General features: G+C 37.7%; 1 protein-coding gene across 2 annotated transcripts in view; it reads right to left on the bottom strand.

Annotated features, from left to right (window-relative positions):
* Window positions 1-7,608: 7,608 nt before the first annotated feature.
* mpp2b (MAGUK p55 scaffold protein 2b) overlaps window positions 7,609-14,323 on the bottom strand; it is a 57,015-nt gene continuing 50,300 nt past the window's right edge. The window contains exons 9-13 of one of the 2 annotated variants that reach the window (XM_067429141.1): window positions 12,286-12,354; window positions 11,801-11,962; window positions 9,280-9,482; window positions 8,953-9,081; window positions 7,609-8,564 (exon numbers count right to left, since the gene is read on the bottom strand). In XM_067429141.1, the coding sequence (XP_067285242.1) occupies window positions 8,388-8,564; window positions 8,953-9,081; window positions 9,280-9,482; window positions 11,801-11,962; window positions 12,286-12,354 (740 nt within the window). In that variant the 3' untranslated portion in view covers window positions 7,609-8,387. The remainder of the gene's footprint in view (window positions 8,565-8,952; window positions 9,082-9,279; window positions 9,483-11,800; window positions 11,963-12,285; window positions 12,355-14,323) is intronic. The other variant, XM_067429143.1, reaches the window with a different exon arrangement.

The following is a 14,323-nucleotide window of genomic DNA, read 5'->3' as shown; positions in this document are numbered from 1 at the left end:
AGGCAGGGGCAGTTATAATCACTGTCAGAACACACGTACAGCCTGACTGACTTTAAGTTCCACTTTCTTCAGGTTTGGGTCTGATGACATACATTTGTGAGTATGACATTTCTTTAAGAATACTATGTGAAAACAATTTTGTCTAAACTAGTCAAAGTTCCTGGAAAATAATTAAGATGAAGTATAACTTCAGTGGTGGTTATGAAACTTGCTTAAGGTTACGTAAAGCATGTTGGGATACATTTTAAACAAATTGATGGTGTTGACATGGAATACTTGATGGCTGCTTTTCCCTCGCAATCCACTTCACCTCAATTTCTTTTTTAATTAAAAACTTGTTTTGTGTAGCAGTTTGTATGTAGCCATAATTTATATTTCTCTACAAAAGTGATGTTGATCATGTAAGATGAGCCTTAAGAACAAAGGGTTTTTTAAGATATTGAAAGACATACATTCAGTCCTGTAATTTAAAAGAAAGTTACATTTTTATTATTTAAAAAAAAAATCATATATTTATTATTAATATGATTTTTTTATATTTTAAAATAATGAATTATATATATTCTATTATATATAATGCTATTTAATGTGTATTAAATACACAAGGGCGAGATGAGGGATTGTTGTAACTGTCAATTTGACAAGTCAGAAAAGAGCAATGGTGATGTCATCAATATCATACACTCCCATCACCTTTCTGATCTCATGAGATGTAAGGTTTAGAAGATTTTTTTTGTCTAACAATCATTGTATTGCAGATAGCTGTTTCTCTAGATTAATTTGATGTTTTGTATTCATGCTAACTTCAAACTTACATGCTAACACTAACATTTAGCTATGTTTATGGCTGTTATGGGTGGGGGATAGTTGTAACCGTTTATTAAAAATGTTACAACCAACCCCTTATGACGATTCCAGTAATCAATCACATCCCCTGTTTAGACAAAATTACACATTTGACAACCTGAACACTACAGGGATGAAAAACTACAACACAATTGTTTTTATATGTGTTTATGCTATTAATTAAATCAATAAAATAATAATTAAACTACATTTAAATAATTTAAGTAATTAAATAAACAATACATCTAACAGTACAGTAATAAAGTGAGTAGGAAATAATGTAATATTGTAACTAATTTTGCTCTGCAGACATCCCAGGCCGATTCAATGGCTGATTATATATACTACTATCTCCAGTACGTACAACGCGCTGGGACGGCAAATCACCACACACTTCATAAAATCATTCTGAATGTAGGCAATGCATCAAACTAACAGATGTTTGTCTCATGATGTGTAGGACGTTGCTGACGCCACTGCTGGGGCTGACTGTGGGTCTGTGTATACTGAGGTACTGCTGCAAATTCTGCAGCAAAGTCTCAGACACTGACTCAGATCTGGACCTGTCAAACAGCGACCGTGTCTATGTGATTCCAAATCCCATTCATGTGAGAGAAGAGAGAGACGAACGAGACGAGACAGACTCTAATGGAGATTCTGAATACACACCACCCCCATATGAGCTGGTGTGTCCACCACCGTCATATGCAGAGGTACAATGATCTGTCTCTCCACCCATCCGTCAGTCTTTTCATTCATCATCTGTCTCTGTCCGTCAAATCGTCATTTATCTGTCTGTCATTTAATGTCCATCCATCATCTATCTGTGATCTAGCCGTCTGTTTATCTGTCCATCATCTTTCTGTCTGTCTATCTGTCTTTCTGGTCTGTCATCTATCTATCCATCCCACCGTCTGTCCATCCATCCATTTATCTATCTATCCGTCCGTCCATTCAGCCATCCATCCTCGATCTTTGTCTGTCCGTAATCTATTTGTCTGTCTGCCCATCATCTATTTATCCTTCTGTCCGTCCTTTCATCATCTATCTATCTATCTATCTATCTATCTATCTATCTATCTATCTATCTATCTATCTATCTATCTATGTTCGTCCGTCCGTCCGTCCGTCCGTCATCTATCTGTCTGTCTGTTCGTCATCTATGTGTCTGTCTGTTCGTCATCCTTTTCTCTATCTGTCCATCCTTTTCATCATCTATCTATCTGTCTGTCCGTCCGTTCGTTCGTCCGTCCGTCATCTATCTGTCTCTGTTCGTCATCTATGTGTCTGTCTGTTCGTCATCCTTTTCTCTATCTGTCCATCCTTTTCATCATCTATCTATCTGTCTGTCCGTCCATTCGTCATCAATCTCTGTCCGTCCTTTTGTCATCTATTTATCTGTCAGTCCGTTCATCATCTATCTATCTGTCCGTCTGTCATCTATCTATCTGTCTGTCCATTCGTCATCTATCTATCTGTCCGTCTGTCATCTATCTATCTGTCTGTCCATTTGTCATCAATCTCTGTCCGTCCTTTCGTCATCTATTTATCTGTCAGTCCGTTCATCATCTATCTATCTGTCCGTCTGTCATCTATCTATCTGTCTGTCCATTCGTCATCTATCTATCTGTCCGTCATTTTATCATCTATCTATCTGTCTGTCCGTTCGTCATCTATCTATCTATCTGTCCGTCATCTATCTGTCTGTCCGTTCGTCATCTATCTATCTGTCCGTCATCTATCTGTTTGTACGTTCGTCATCTATCAATCTATCTGTCTGTCTGTTCATCATTTATCCGTCTATTATTTATATATAGACAGTCTGTCTGGTCTGTCATCTACCTATCAGTATGTCATCTATCCGTCCCTCCATCTATCCATTATCTGTCTGTCCACCAGAAAAGAAAACAGCTGGGCTGGTCTTAGGTGGTCTCCCAGCCTGTTGGCTGGTTTTAATGCTCTTTAGATGGTTGAATGGACACTAGCTTGAACCAGCTTAGGCTGGTTTTATCTACGGAATGTAAATCTCTGTTTTTAACTCTTAATCATGTTTTGTTTTACAGGCCAGCTTTAAATTAGATATTTCTGATGTTGGAGTGACTCCAGACTCAGAGATGGAGGCCTCCCACATGCCTCCTCCACCATACAGCCCACCTTTACCATCATAGTCATCCAGCCATCAACAATAGACTAGATGTGTGTGTGTTAGAATAACTTAACTAATAGAACTATTACGTTTTGTCTTTACATATCTGTAAATGAGTTTGTGAAAGTTCATAGCCAGAAGACAAAGTCTGACATGATTACTCAACAATCCCACAGGAGGAGCTTTATAGTTTTACGTCAGAGATAATTCTTATCTTAAGAAAGAAAGTTTACTGCTTTTGTGAACCATGCCAAGAGGCATGGCTGAAGTAAAACTCCTCACATAGTTCTTCTAACCAACTTTCAGCTGGGCACAGTAGTTCATTTCACATTCCAATTTCAGTAAAACTTCCAAACCACTTCATACATGTCTCAAATCAACTTGCTCTTCTACAACACTAGCTGAGGTTTTCAACCAACAAGCACACTCATAAAACAAAGACCTAAAAACACAAACAACAGGCAGCAGTATACAATGTTTTCTTCTGTAAAAAAAAAAGAAAAAAAAGATTTACTCTCCCTATTATGTTTATAATTCACAGCAATATGTTACATGGGCCATGTTTACAAAATTACAGTACAAAATTATTCCTAAATCTCCCTTTTGTTAAGATGGCGATGAAACTGAAGTTCAGCTACATCTAATTGTTTTGATAGTATTTAATTTTTTTAATATTCAATATATTTCAGTATTGTATTACTGTAGAAATGTAGCAAATTGCTGTCTATAGTTTTGTATTAAGTTAAACAGGTTTGAAAAGAGTGCAAACATGCAAATTGGCCTGTTTATAGTTTAGATGGTGGTTGTGTAACAATAATTGTAATTTGTAGTTATTGAATGTATTTGGGGCCAAAGCAATGATAAATGATCCAGTTTAGCCGACAGACTGATGTTGTGCTCTCTGTGTGAAGAGTTTTGAAGAAGTGACTTTAGTATTGAGAAATGGTCCTTATGATTTATTCCAGGACTAAACGTGCTTTCTCCTTATTAATTATTGTTCCGCTTTAGGTTGTTTTATTCTTTATCTTGAATGTCTGACTGCATAAAACACCCATACTGTAACATATTTCAACTTTTTTGACACAAACACACACACACACACACACACACACACAAATGATGTTGGACTTTTGTAGATGAACTTATGTTAAACTGCTATATAAAAAAATACTACCTCATGAAGTGAGATACGATGAGAATAGAGATGTATTGTGGATAATGATGCTGCATATTAGCTCCACTGAATATTTTGAGATCATTGGTAAGACAGGGTCAGCTCAATGCTCCCCACTTTACAATTTGAATGTACAGCTGCTTTTCAATAAAACATTGAAGTTTCTGTGTAAATTGTACTATTCTTTTTCTAGTACTCATGATGCTTGATGCAATACCAAACCTCCTGTAAATCACCCATTCATAAAATCTCAAAGAATTTTGGGGGGTGGGGGGGGGGGCACTGTGTACAAATGAGTACACAGTGTATTTTGAGATTCTACAAATTATTTATATAATCTGATATACTGTACACCAGTAATTAAAGACCAGTAAAAAGATTTTGTAAAAAATGTAAAAAGCTTAAAAGGGGTAGTTAATTGAAAAATGAACTGTCATCATTTACTCACCCTCAAGTTGTTCCAAACCTGAAGGTCTTTCTTCTGCTGAATAAAAAAGAAAAAAGTTTGTAACCAGGCCCCTTTTGGGCACCATTTACTTCCATATAGGAGAAACAAGACGTCAATGGTCCCCCAGGACTGGTTAGTTTCACACATTCTTCAAAATGTATTCCTGTGTTCAACAGAACAAAGAAATGTATACAGGTTTTGAAAAACATTAAGGTGAGTAAATGAGGATTGTGTGAATTATCCCGTACGTTTAAATGCCATTTTAAATCAGCGTAATTTCAACAACAACAAAAAAGCAAACCGCAAACAGGGTAACGTTACATAAGATGCCCTCCCTTCAGAGCGTATATCCGCCTCAAACACACATGAACGCGCACAGCAGTCTGTAGTTAAACTATCCTAAAGTTCATTACAATAATAATGAACGTAAACAACTTACAGAGCCATTGTCTCTCGTTCCAGAAGAGTTTGGACGTGTGAATATCCCAAAATGTCCCACTTAAGACCTCCGTGAGTTCCAGGCAAGAACCTTCACGTTCACGCCACACGATGTCGCCACCACACAAGAGCATAAGATAAAATCGCTTCGAAAACAGCAGACGAAAAGCAAAAAATTACGGTATATTACATCAACTTAATTTCTAATGTTAAAGTTTGTTTTTATGTTTATGCTCATTGGAAGCAGGACTTGCTGACATCTTGAAAGTGACGTCAAATGACGCGACTCAGGGTTGCTCGATGTAACTTACCCCGAGTTCACACGCTAGACTTTGAGTGGCGTTCCAGACGTTATATTCTAGAAGGAGGTGAAAAAATAATCCAAATTCCTATCTAATTGGAACACAACAAGATTGTTCGACTTCAAGCAGCTGCATGCCAGATATAAATTTTGTTCGGCTTGAGGCAGCGCCAACGCCACCAAGTGACGTGACTGTAATGTATGCCATCAGTGCTGAGAGCAGCCGGCTGGTACATTCTGCGCAGGTTCTTTCTTTCTTTTTTGTTAAATCTATTTATTGTTTATTGCTTTTAAAACAACAGTTACATAACAGTAAGGAGGCTAGCTTCAAACAACATTTCGTTGCAGTGTAGGCCTACTTGTACATTAGCAATGGCAAATAAACTTCTATCTATATAAAACAAGACAAAACATAAATAATTAAGAAATTAAGAAAAATCCCAGGTTTGAGCATACACAAATATAAAGCACAAGAAAGTTAATACAAGAATAATAGACCAAACAAACAATTCCACGGTCAACTGTTAGTGTTATTAGAACAAAGTGGAGGATTTGAAGTATTTTAGAACACTCTTCAATTCCTCCAAACCTCCAAACTTTGTGTGGCCTTCAGATTAGCTCAAGAACAGTGTGTAGAGAGCTTCATGGAATGGGTTTCCATGGCCGAGCAGCTGCATCCAAGCCTTACATCAACAAATGCAATGCAAAGCATCGGGAGCAGCATGTAAAGTACACCACCACTGGACTCTAGAGCAGTGGAGACGAGTTTTTTGGAGTGACAAATGCTTCTCTGTCTTGCAATCCAATGGAGGAGTCTGGGTTTGGTGGTTGCCAGAAGAACGGTTCTTGCCTGACTGCATTGTGCCTGCATTGTGCCAAGTGTAAAGTTTGTTGGAGGGGGAATTATGGTGTGAGGATGTTTTTCAAGGGTTGGCCTTGGCCCCTTAGTTCCAATGAAAGGAACTCTTAATGATTCAGCATACCAAGACATTTTGGACCATTTCCTTTTCCCAACTTTGTGGGAACAGTTTGGGGATGGCCCCTTCCAGTGCACAAAGCAAGGTCCATAAAGATATGGATGAGTGAGTTTGGTGTGGAGGAACTTGACTGGCCTGCACAGAGTCCTGACCTCAACCTGATAGAACACCTTTGGGATGAATTAGAGCGGAGACTGTGAGCCAGGCCTTCTCCTCCAACATCAGTGCCTGACCTCACAAATGTGCTTCTAGAAGAATGGTCAAAAATTACCATAAACACACTCCTAAACCTTGTGGAAAGCCTTCCCAGAAGAGTTGAAGCTGTTATAGTTATTATAATATAGCCAACTCCTACGGAATAAGAATGTGATGCCATTAAAGTTCATGTGCATGTAAAAGCAGGCGTCTTTAGACACAATATAGTGTACACTCACAGATGCATGCAATTACGTCGTGTTGGCTATATTTGCTGAACCTGGTTAAAATGATTACATTATTCATAAATGAAACTAGCTTTTAAAGGTCCCGTTCTTCGCGTGTTTTCGAAGCTTTGATTATGTTTACAGTGTGCAATATAACATAAGTTCATGTTTCGCGTGTAAAAAAAAACAGTATTTTTCACACAATTGACTTATCTGTACAGCGCTGTTTCTTCTGTCCTAAAAACGGCCTGATGATTTCCTTGTTTTATGAAGTCCCTCCTTCAGAAACAAGTAACGAGTTCTGATTGGGCCAGCGCTTCCTGTGTTGTGATTGGACAGCAGCTTAAGCGCACTTTGCCCGGAAAGGTCCCGCCTCTTACCATAACGGGGAGATGCAAGCTGAATGCGCGCTCTTCTCCACGCCCCCTATTTTGCTTGTTCTTGTGGGCGGAGGGTTAGTCAACAAACTGTTCTAGTGACGTCATTCCTGAAAAAAGTGCAGGGATGTAGTCCAAACCGGCCGTTCGCTGTAGGCTTTGAAAGGGAACTTCTGTTAAATAAAATATCTCGCTTGGCATTGAACTTTGAGCTTTATAATTTTACAGGTATTATTTATGCTCTAACAGCAACATTACACACTAACTAAAGTTTGAAAGATGGAATCGCGAAGAACGGGACCTTTAAGTCACATTAATATGTGGTTATTTTAAATAAATAATTTTATTTAAATTAATAGTAATAGCAATTGTATTTAATTTCTTCATTGTGATACAAATGCACTGCATTTTCGCAAACTTTAAATATTAGATTATTACATTGAGTTACGCCAAATAAATAAATGGACATGAATTATTGATTTGAGTTGACATTATTTTATTATGTGAGAAGAAAGCGTGAGGAGTGATACGAGAGACAGTGAAACTAGTACATCTGTAGGAAATCACTTTTCTTAGGGCAACTGTCAATTATATAGTTTTGAGTCATTATAGAAAAATATATGACTGCAGAACACTGCGACTGATCGGTCACAGTGAAGTATTTTAGAATTATTGGGATGGGATAATAAAATTTTAATCTCTGAACCTTTTATAATGCATACAGTCTAATCCATTTCAAACCACATATTTCGCAAAAATATTTGGCTGTTATTTTCTAAACTGAAATGGATTTTATACTAACAAATGTTACAAGAAAAGACCAACAAATCAGAACATGCAGGAGAATATGACACAACCGTAAACACGCCAAAAAACTCTTCAATTCTGCTTTTAATACATCAAAACTAAACAATCCCTGCAAAACACTACGTAATCATATAGCATTGATACATCCAACGTGTTTCTGAATATCTTCATTGTAGGGTGCTAAAACATATTCTACATTTTCTATACAAATATACAGCCCTACTCTCACAGGAATAACAAACATACAGCACTGTACAGAACTCCTTTAAAACAAATACAGATATACAGATCAGTTTCGTTTCTTTACAAAATAATAAACTAGCTTTGTATTGTCATGATTTTTTGTGCAAAAATCTAAAGAACAGGCAAGTTCACATAGATTACAGCAGTTAACTAGACTCATAGCCGCTGTGAGAAACGCGGACCGCAGAACCTAACTGGCGAATTGCTCTTAGAAGACCCAGCTGACAGGAACCCACTGGTGTTCTGTGTTGAGTCTGTCTAGTGCCCTCTTGAGGTTGCGGTACGCTCCGTCTAGGTTATCGTTCACAATGCTCAGGTCAAAATAGTGACTGTACGCCCTCTGGATCCTTTCGCTCTCGTCCACTGTCCGTTTGAGTTCTGAGTCCTAGAGACAGAGACCATCAACATTGAGGGAACTAAGAATTCTTAGGATTCTAAGTGTTCCCCTTTTTGTCTAGATTGATAATGACATTGAAGGACTAACATCTGTGTAGGTGTTTAGCTACATTTAATTGCTTCGATTGCATTTCATTTTTTAATTTGGAATATAATTCTATATGATATTATTGTAGAAATGTTTTGAAACAATTTTGTAGACAACATGCATATTATATCTAGAATTTTGGCATTGTTGTGTTTAAGTGCGTAAAGAATTCATGTACTTTGAAAGACGTATAGTTATTGCATGCATTTTGTACCAAAGCAATGATGGATAATCTACCCTTTAGTCCACAAATACTGCTGTTATGCAAGACCGTAAAGAAAGAAATTACCGTCATCTGTTTAGTAACAACACCAGCCTCAATGGCAGATCTGTTCATGTCTTTCAGAACCTCAAAGTTTGGGGCTTCGATGAACACCACATATGGAAGAAACTCAGCTGTTCTGAGAACTTTGAGAGCCTGTAGAAGAACAATGTATGAAATTAAAAGTATATTAAAATGGGGTGATAACTATAAATGGAATATTTATTCGCATTGCTGGAAAATTTCCCAATAGTCTAGACTTCAATTGAAAGCATCATAAATTAGATGTATTCAGCCTAAAATATTTCTGTGATCAATCATTGTAAATATGACATAGAGCATTTCAAAGGGCACCTGTGGATTGACATCCAGAATGCAAATCTTGCCGGAGTCCACAACCTCATGGATGGAGTCGATCTTGGTTCCGTACAGGTTTCCATCATATTCCCCATGTTCCAGAAAACGGCCACATTTAATGTCAGCTTCCATCTCGCTGCGAGACATAAACAGGTACATCTGCCCTTCCTTCTCATCCACCTTGGGCTTACGAGATGTATCTGTCCACAGGGACAAAAAGTGCAAGGTTAATGAAATGCTGCATGTATCAGTGCAAATAATCTGATTTATGCAAACCAGTATATTCTATTTCCAAACAAATATATGTTAAAATTTTAGTGTCATTTTTGGATGGTTGGTTGTTTCTGATAGGGCCGTGTTCAGGGCATTAACACCAGCCAAATGCAGGTGTATTTGATTGATATATATTTAATTATATATATAGAATATATATAGAATATGACATATATTTTATATTATACATATATACAGGTCCTTTTAAAAAAATAAGCATTTTGTGATATAGTTCATTATTTTCCATGATGTAATGATACAAATTTAACTTTCATATATTTTAGATTCATTGCACACCAACTGAGAAATATTTCAGGTCTTTTATTGTTTTAATACTGATGATTTTGGCATACAGCTCATGAAAACCTCAAAAAAATTGCATATCAGGAAAAGGTTCTCTAAACGAGCTATTAACCTAATCATCTGAATCAACTAATTAACTCTAAACACCTGCAAAAGATTCCTGAGGCTTTTAAAAACTCCCAGCCTGGTTCATTACTCAAAACCGCAATCATGGGTAAGACTGCAGACCCGACTGCTGTCCAGAAGGCCATCATTGACACTCTCAAGCGAGAGGGTAAGACACATAAAGAAATTTCTGAACGAATAGGCTGTTCCCAGAGTGCTGTATCAAGGCACATCAGTGGGAAGTCTGTGGAAAGGAAAAAGTGTGGCAAAAAACGCTGCACAAAGAGAAGAGGTGACCGGACCCTGAGGAAGAGTGTGGAGAAGGACCGATTCCAGACCTTGGGGGACCTGCTTAAGCAGTGGACTGAGTCTGGAGTAGAAACATCCAGAGCCACCGTGCACAGGGGTGTGCAGGAAATGGGCTACAGGTGCCGTATTCCCCAGGTCAAGCCACTTTTGAACCAGAAACAGCGGCAGAAGCACCTGACCTGGGCTACAGAGAAGCAGCACTGGACTGTTGCTCAAATTTTGCATGTCATTCGTAAATCAAGGTGCCAGAGTCTGGAGGAAGACCGGGGAGAAGGAAATGCCAAAATGCCTGAAGTCCAGTGTCAAGTACCCACAGTCAGTGATGGTCTGGGGTGCCATGTCAGCTGCTGGTGTTGGTCCTCTGTGTTTTATCAAGGGCAGGGTCAATGCAGCTAGCTATCAGGAGATTTTGGAGCACTTTATACTTCCATCTGCTGAAAAGCTTTATGGAGATGAAGATTTCGTTTTTCAGCACGACCTGGCACCTGCTCACAGTGCCAAAACCACTGGTAAATGGTTTACTGACCATGGTATTACTGTGCTCAATTGGCCTGCCAACTCTCCTGACCTGAACCCCATAGAGAATCTGTGGGATATTGTGAAGAGAAAGTTGAGAGACGCAAGACCCAACACTCTGGATGAGCTCAAGGCCGCTATCGAAGCATCCTTGGCCTCCATAACGCCTCAGCAGTGCCACAGGCTGATCGCCTCCATGCCACGCCGCATTGAAGCAGTCATTTCTGCAAAAGGATTCCCGACCAAGTATTGAGTGCATAACTGAACAAACGTTTTGGTAGCCTGTCTGGTACAGCCCTGGGACTAGTACTATTACATATAAAAAAGACATTTTATTCACATAAGTCTGTTGCACCATTCCTGTCGGATCCAATATAGAAGGCACAATATTATGTCTGCAAATCCAGCACATGAGACTTGTTTACAAACGATTCAGCAGTGAAATGAAGCAAACACACAAACTTTCTTCCCCATGTGAGCTGGATCTTCATTAAAAATAAATGCAGTATCACACATTCCCAATATTATGATCCGAAGGAAGCTTATGCAACGACTGTGTTCTTCCACAATATCTTGCTATCTTCTTCCACATTGTTATTGCTGCTGGCTAGTGATCGACCGAACAGCTCCGTGAGTTGGTGGTCGGGGCTACTGAATTACACGTTCTGTAGAGGTGTGTTTTGTCATGCAATGACGTAAGAACAAAGCTCATGATCGTTTTCTAGGCCTGGTGTCTATAAAAGCTTTTCTTTGACTAAATAGGAAGTTTTCAGCTCTGAAACTTACAGGGTAATCTTATATTATCATGACCTTTTATATATCAAAAGCTCAAGGGAAAGTTGATTTCTCAATTCCTCACCCCTTTAATTTAGGTCAGTTTTTGGTGAACAGACATTTAATGTAGTGCAAGAAATCTCTCAGATTTCTTATGGGTTTGGAACGACATTAAGGTAAGTAAATTATGATTTTTTTATATATAAATATTGAATCAGAATTATAAATATGTACTGACAGGGTGTTGTGGTTCCATAGCGATGCGGCTCCGACACCAAAAGCTTATTTTTCAAGCTGCGGCGGCCCACACCCTGAGCTCCAATCAGAACCAGCGTCTTCCTGCGGAATGGAGGCACCTTGGCCACTTCCTCGTAGATCCTCAACTCATGTCGATCAAACTCTGGTGAAGTGAAAACATCTCATCTTTTGTTAGTCTGATTTAGTTGCTATAACCATATTTATTATTTGTCAGTTACAGTTCAGTTTTATAGAGGTTCAATGTACTGTAGTTCTCATTTTCTTTGAATAAACAAATGCATTTCCATTTATGAGCTTGGAACATCTTTCCTGAAATGGAATTGACTGCAAACTCATTACAAATGATTTTAGCTTGAAACAAACTCATAGAACTGACTTCAACAACAACAACAATCACAACAGATATCAAGAGATGACACATTCACTTCATCTGTTGCACTGGAAAGATGGAGCAGTCATCTTTACCAGCGTTCTTGGTGGTCAAGTACATCATCTTCTTCTTCTTCTTACCCCCCATCCCTGCACACAGAGCCCCTGCGGACATCAGCACACATCCTGGTAGTATAGACACACACAGCATGACTCCTGTCTACTGCAGGAGTCAAACACATTTAACCTCAGGCCACACTTATCAAACCTTTCAGTTGGTTCTAATGTCATTGCCAAGTGCAGACAGAAAAATAACAGCATACAGGTTTGGAATGACATGAGGATGGATGCATAACTAATGGCCTGGTCCTTTCTATCATCTACACCAGAGCATTCTGCTTTACCACACTGATCTTCCCCCGGGGGGACAGCGCTACTCTCAGTTCAGCATCGCCTTAGGCGTTGGCAGATCATTTCAAATCTGACTATTGAAGTCATGTTAGTGACAGTCTATGGAAAGATATTAAGGTCTTATTTTCTCATAATTTATTATATCATGAGAATGAGCTCATGCTCCTGCAAAAAAAAACAAAAAAACATTTTATTCAAAGGTCCAAACTGAGTAAAAATAACCAATTTGGTGCAGAAATTTGTATTTATATGGAGATATGATGCGAGATACAATTCTGATAGATTTATATATATACATTTATTTCTATAAATGAGATCTTCATAACACTATTGCATATAAATATCAGTCACTATATCTTGCTAAAAGTTTTAATTGTGGGGGGGGGGCGTATAATACAGTACAAACGATGATGACCATATTTTAACACTATTTTTCTGAAATTGATGTATGGATAATCAAATAAACCTAATTTGCTTCCGCCCAGTGAATATTAATCTTGTAGTATATAATAATAATATATCAATTAATCTTGCATTTACTTTATAAAAATCATTAAAGATTTCACAGCAAAAAGACATGTACCACAACCTGAAGTTGGCATTTTTATAATTATAATAAAAGTTATTTTACTAGCTTAAAAGTATCAACTATCAGTCAAATGACAGAAAGCATGTAGAAGATTGTGTACAACAGGTTTTAGAAATTCATGTATGGAATATGATACAGTAGGCTTTATAGGGTTAATAAACCACGACTGAGTCACTGGACATTTTTTGACAGTTACATTTATGTACAAAGTATATGTAAAACATAGGGTTGGGCATCGTTTTGATTTGAACGATTCTGATTCCGATTCCGATTCTTACTTTCGATTCCGGTTCTTTTCGATTCTCGATTCCGATTCTTTGAGGGGTGGAGTCAAAACATGTCACATCGATATTCAATGCTATTTTCAATAAAACGGGGGAAAAACGCTGCATATACTGTCAATTAGATGTTTTTTATATACATTTTTTTTTTGTCTGTCTTTTGAAAGTCTAGGCAATCAAACATTTCTTCTGAAGAGATCACTTTATATGATAAAGCTTTTAAGCTTTTTCTCATATATAAACATTGATCAATTACTATTAAAATATCTCACAAACATTTGTTAACTCAATGTATTTTTTACAACGGGGTAATTGTGTTGCAATAGTTTACACACAGCACAAGTAAGCTTGATTTTGAATGGTAAATTGAATAAACAAAGATACATATTACAAAAAATAGCACAAATAAATACAATAGAATAAAAGATATAAATGAAATAGACTGCTTTATTTTTTCAGGTAGGTCTAACATTCAGGTAAGAAACTGAATAAAAAACGCAAAGTGGCTAAATAAATTTAAAATAACATTGGATAATGTTTTTGCAAAAAATTAAATAGTTTCATATAAAACCATTAAAGTTAGACAAGTTGATCAGTCAAGAGCAGTATGATCGTTTGTCTTTTTGTAGTTTGACTTTGAATAACAAATGTATGTACACTTGTATGTCAGGGGCGGCTTTATTACGGTAGGCTATGTGTGTGTGTGCGCTTCAGATGTGAGCTTGAAATCTGCGGGGATTCGTAGAATTATGTGCAATCCCGCGCGAAATTCAGACCGATCACACACACTAACACTAACACGCTGTCGTAAGGAAAAGCCCAGCAGAACGCGCGTCCGTCGTGTTCAGAGGTT

The sequence above is a fragment of the Pseudorasbora parva genome, chromosome 21 (genome assembly GCF_024679245.1).
Source record: "Pseudorasbora parva isolate DD20220531a chromosome 21, ASM2467924v1, whole genome shotgun sequence".
Classification (NCBI taxonomy): domain Eukaryota; kingdom Metazoa; phylum Chordata; class Actinopteri; order Cypriniformes; family Gobionidae; genus Pseudorasbora; species Pseudorasbora parva.
The sequence above is the reverse complement of the archived record's forward strand: the minus strand, read 5'-3'. Positions and strand labels throughout refer to the sequence as shown.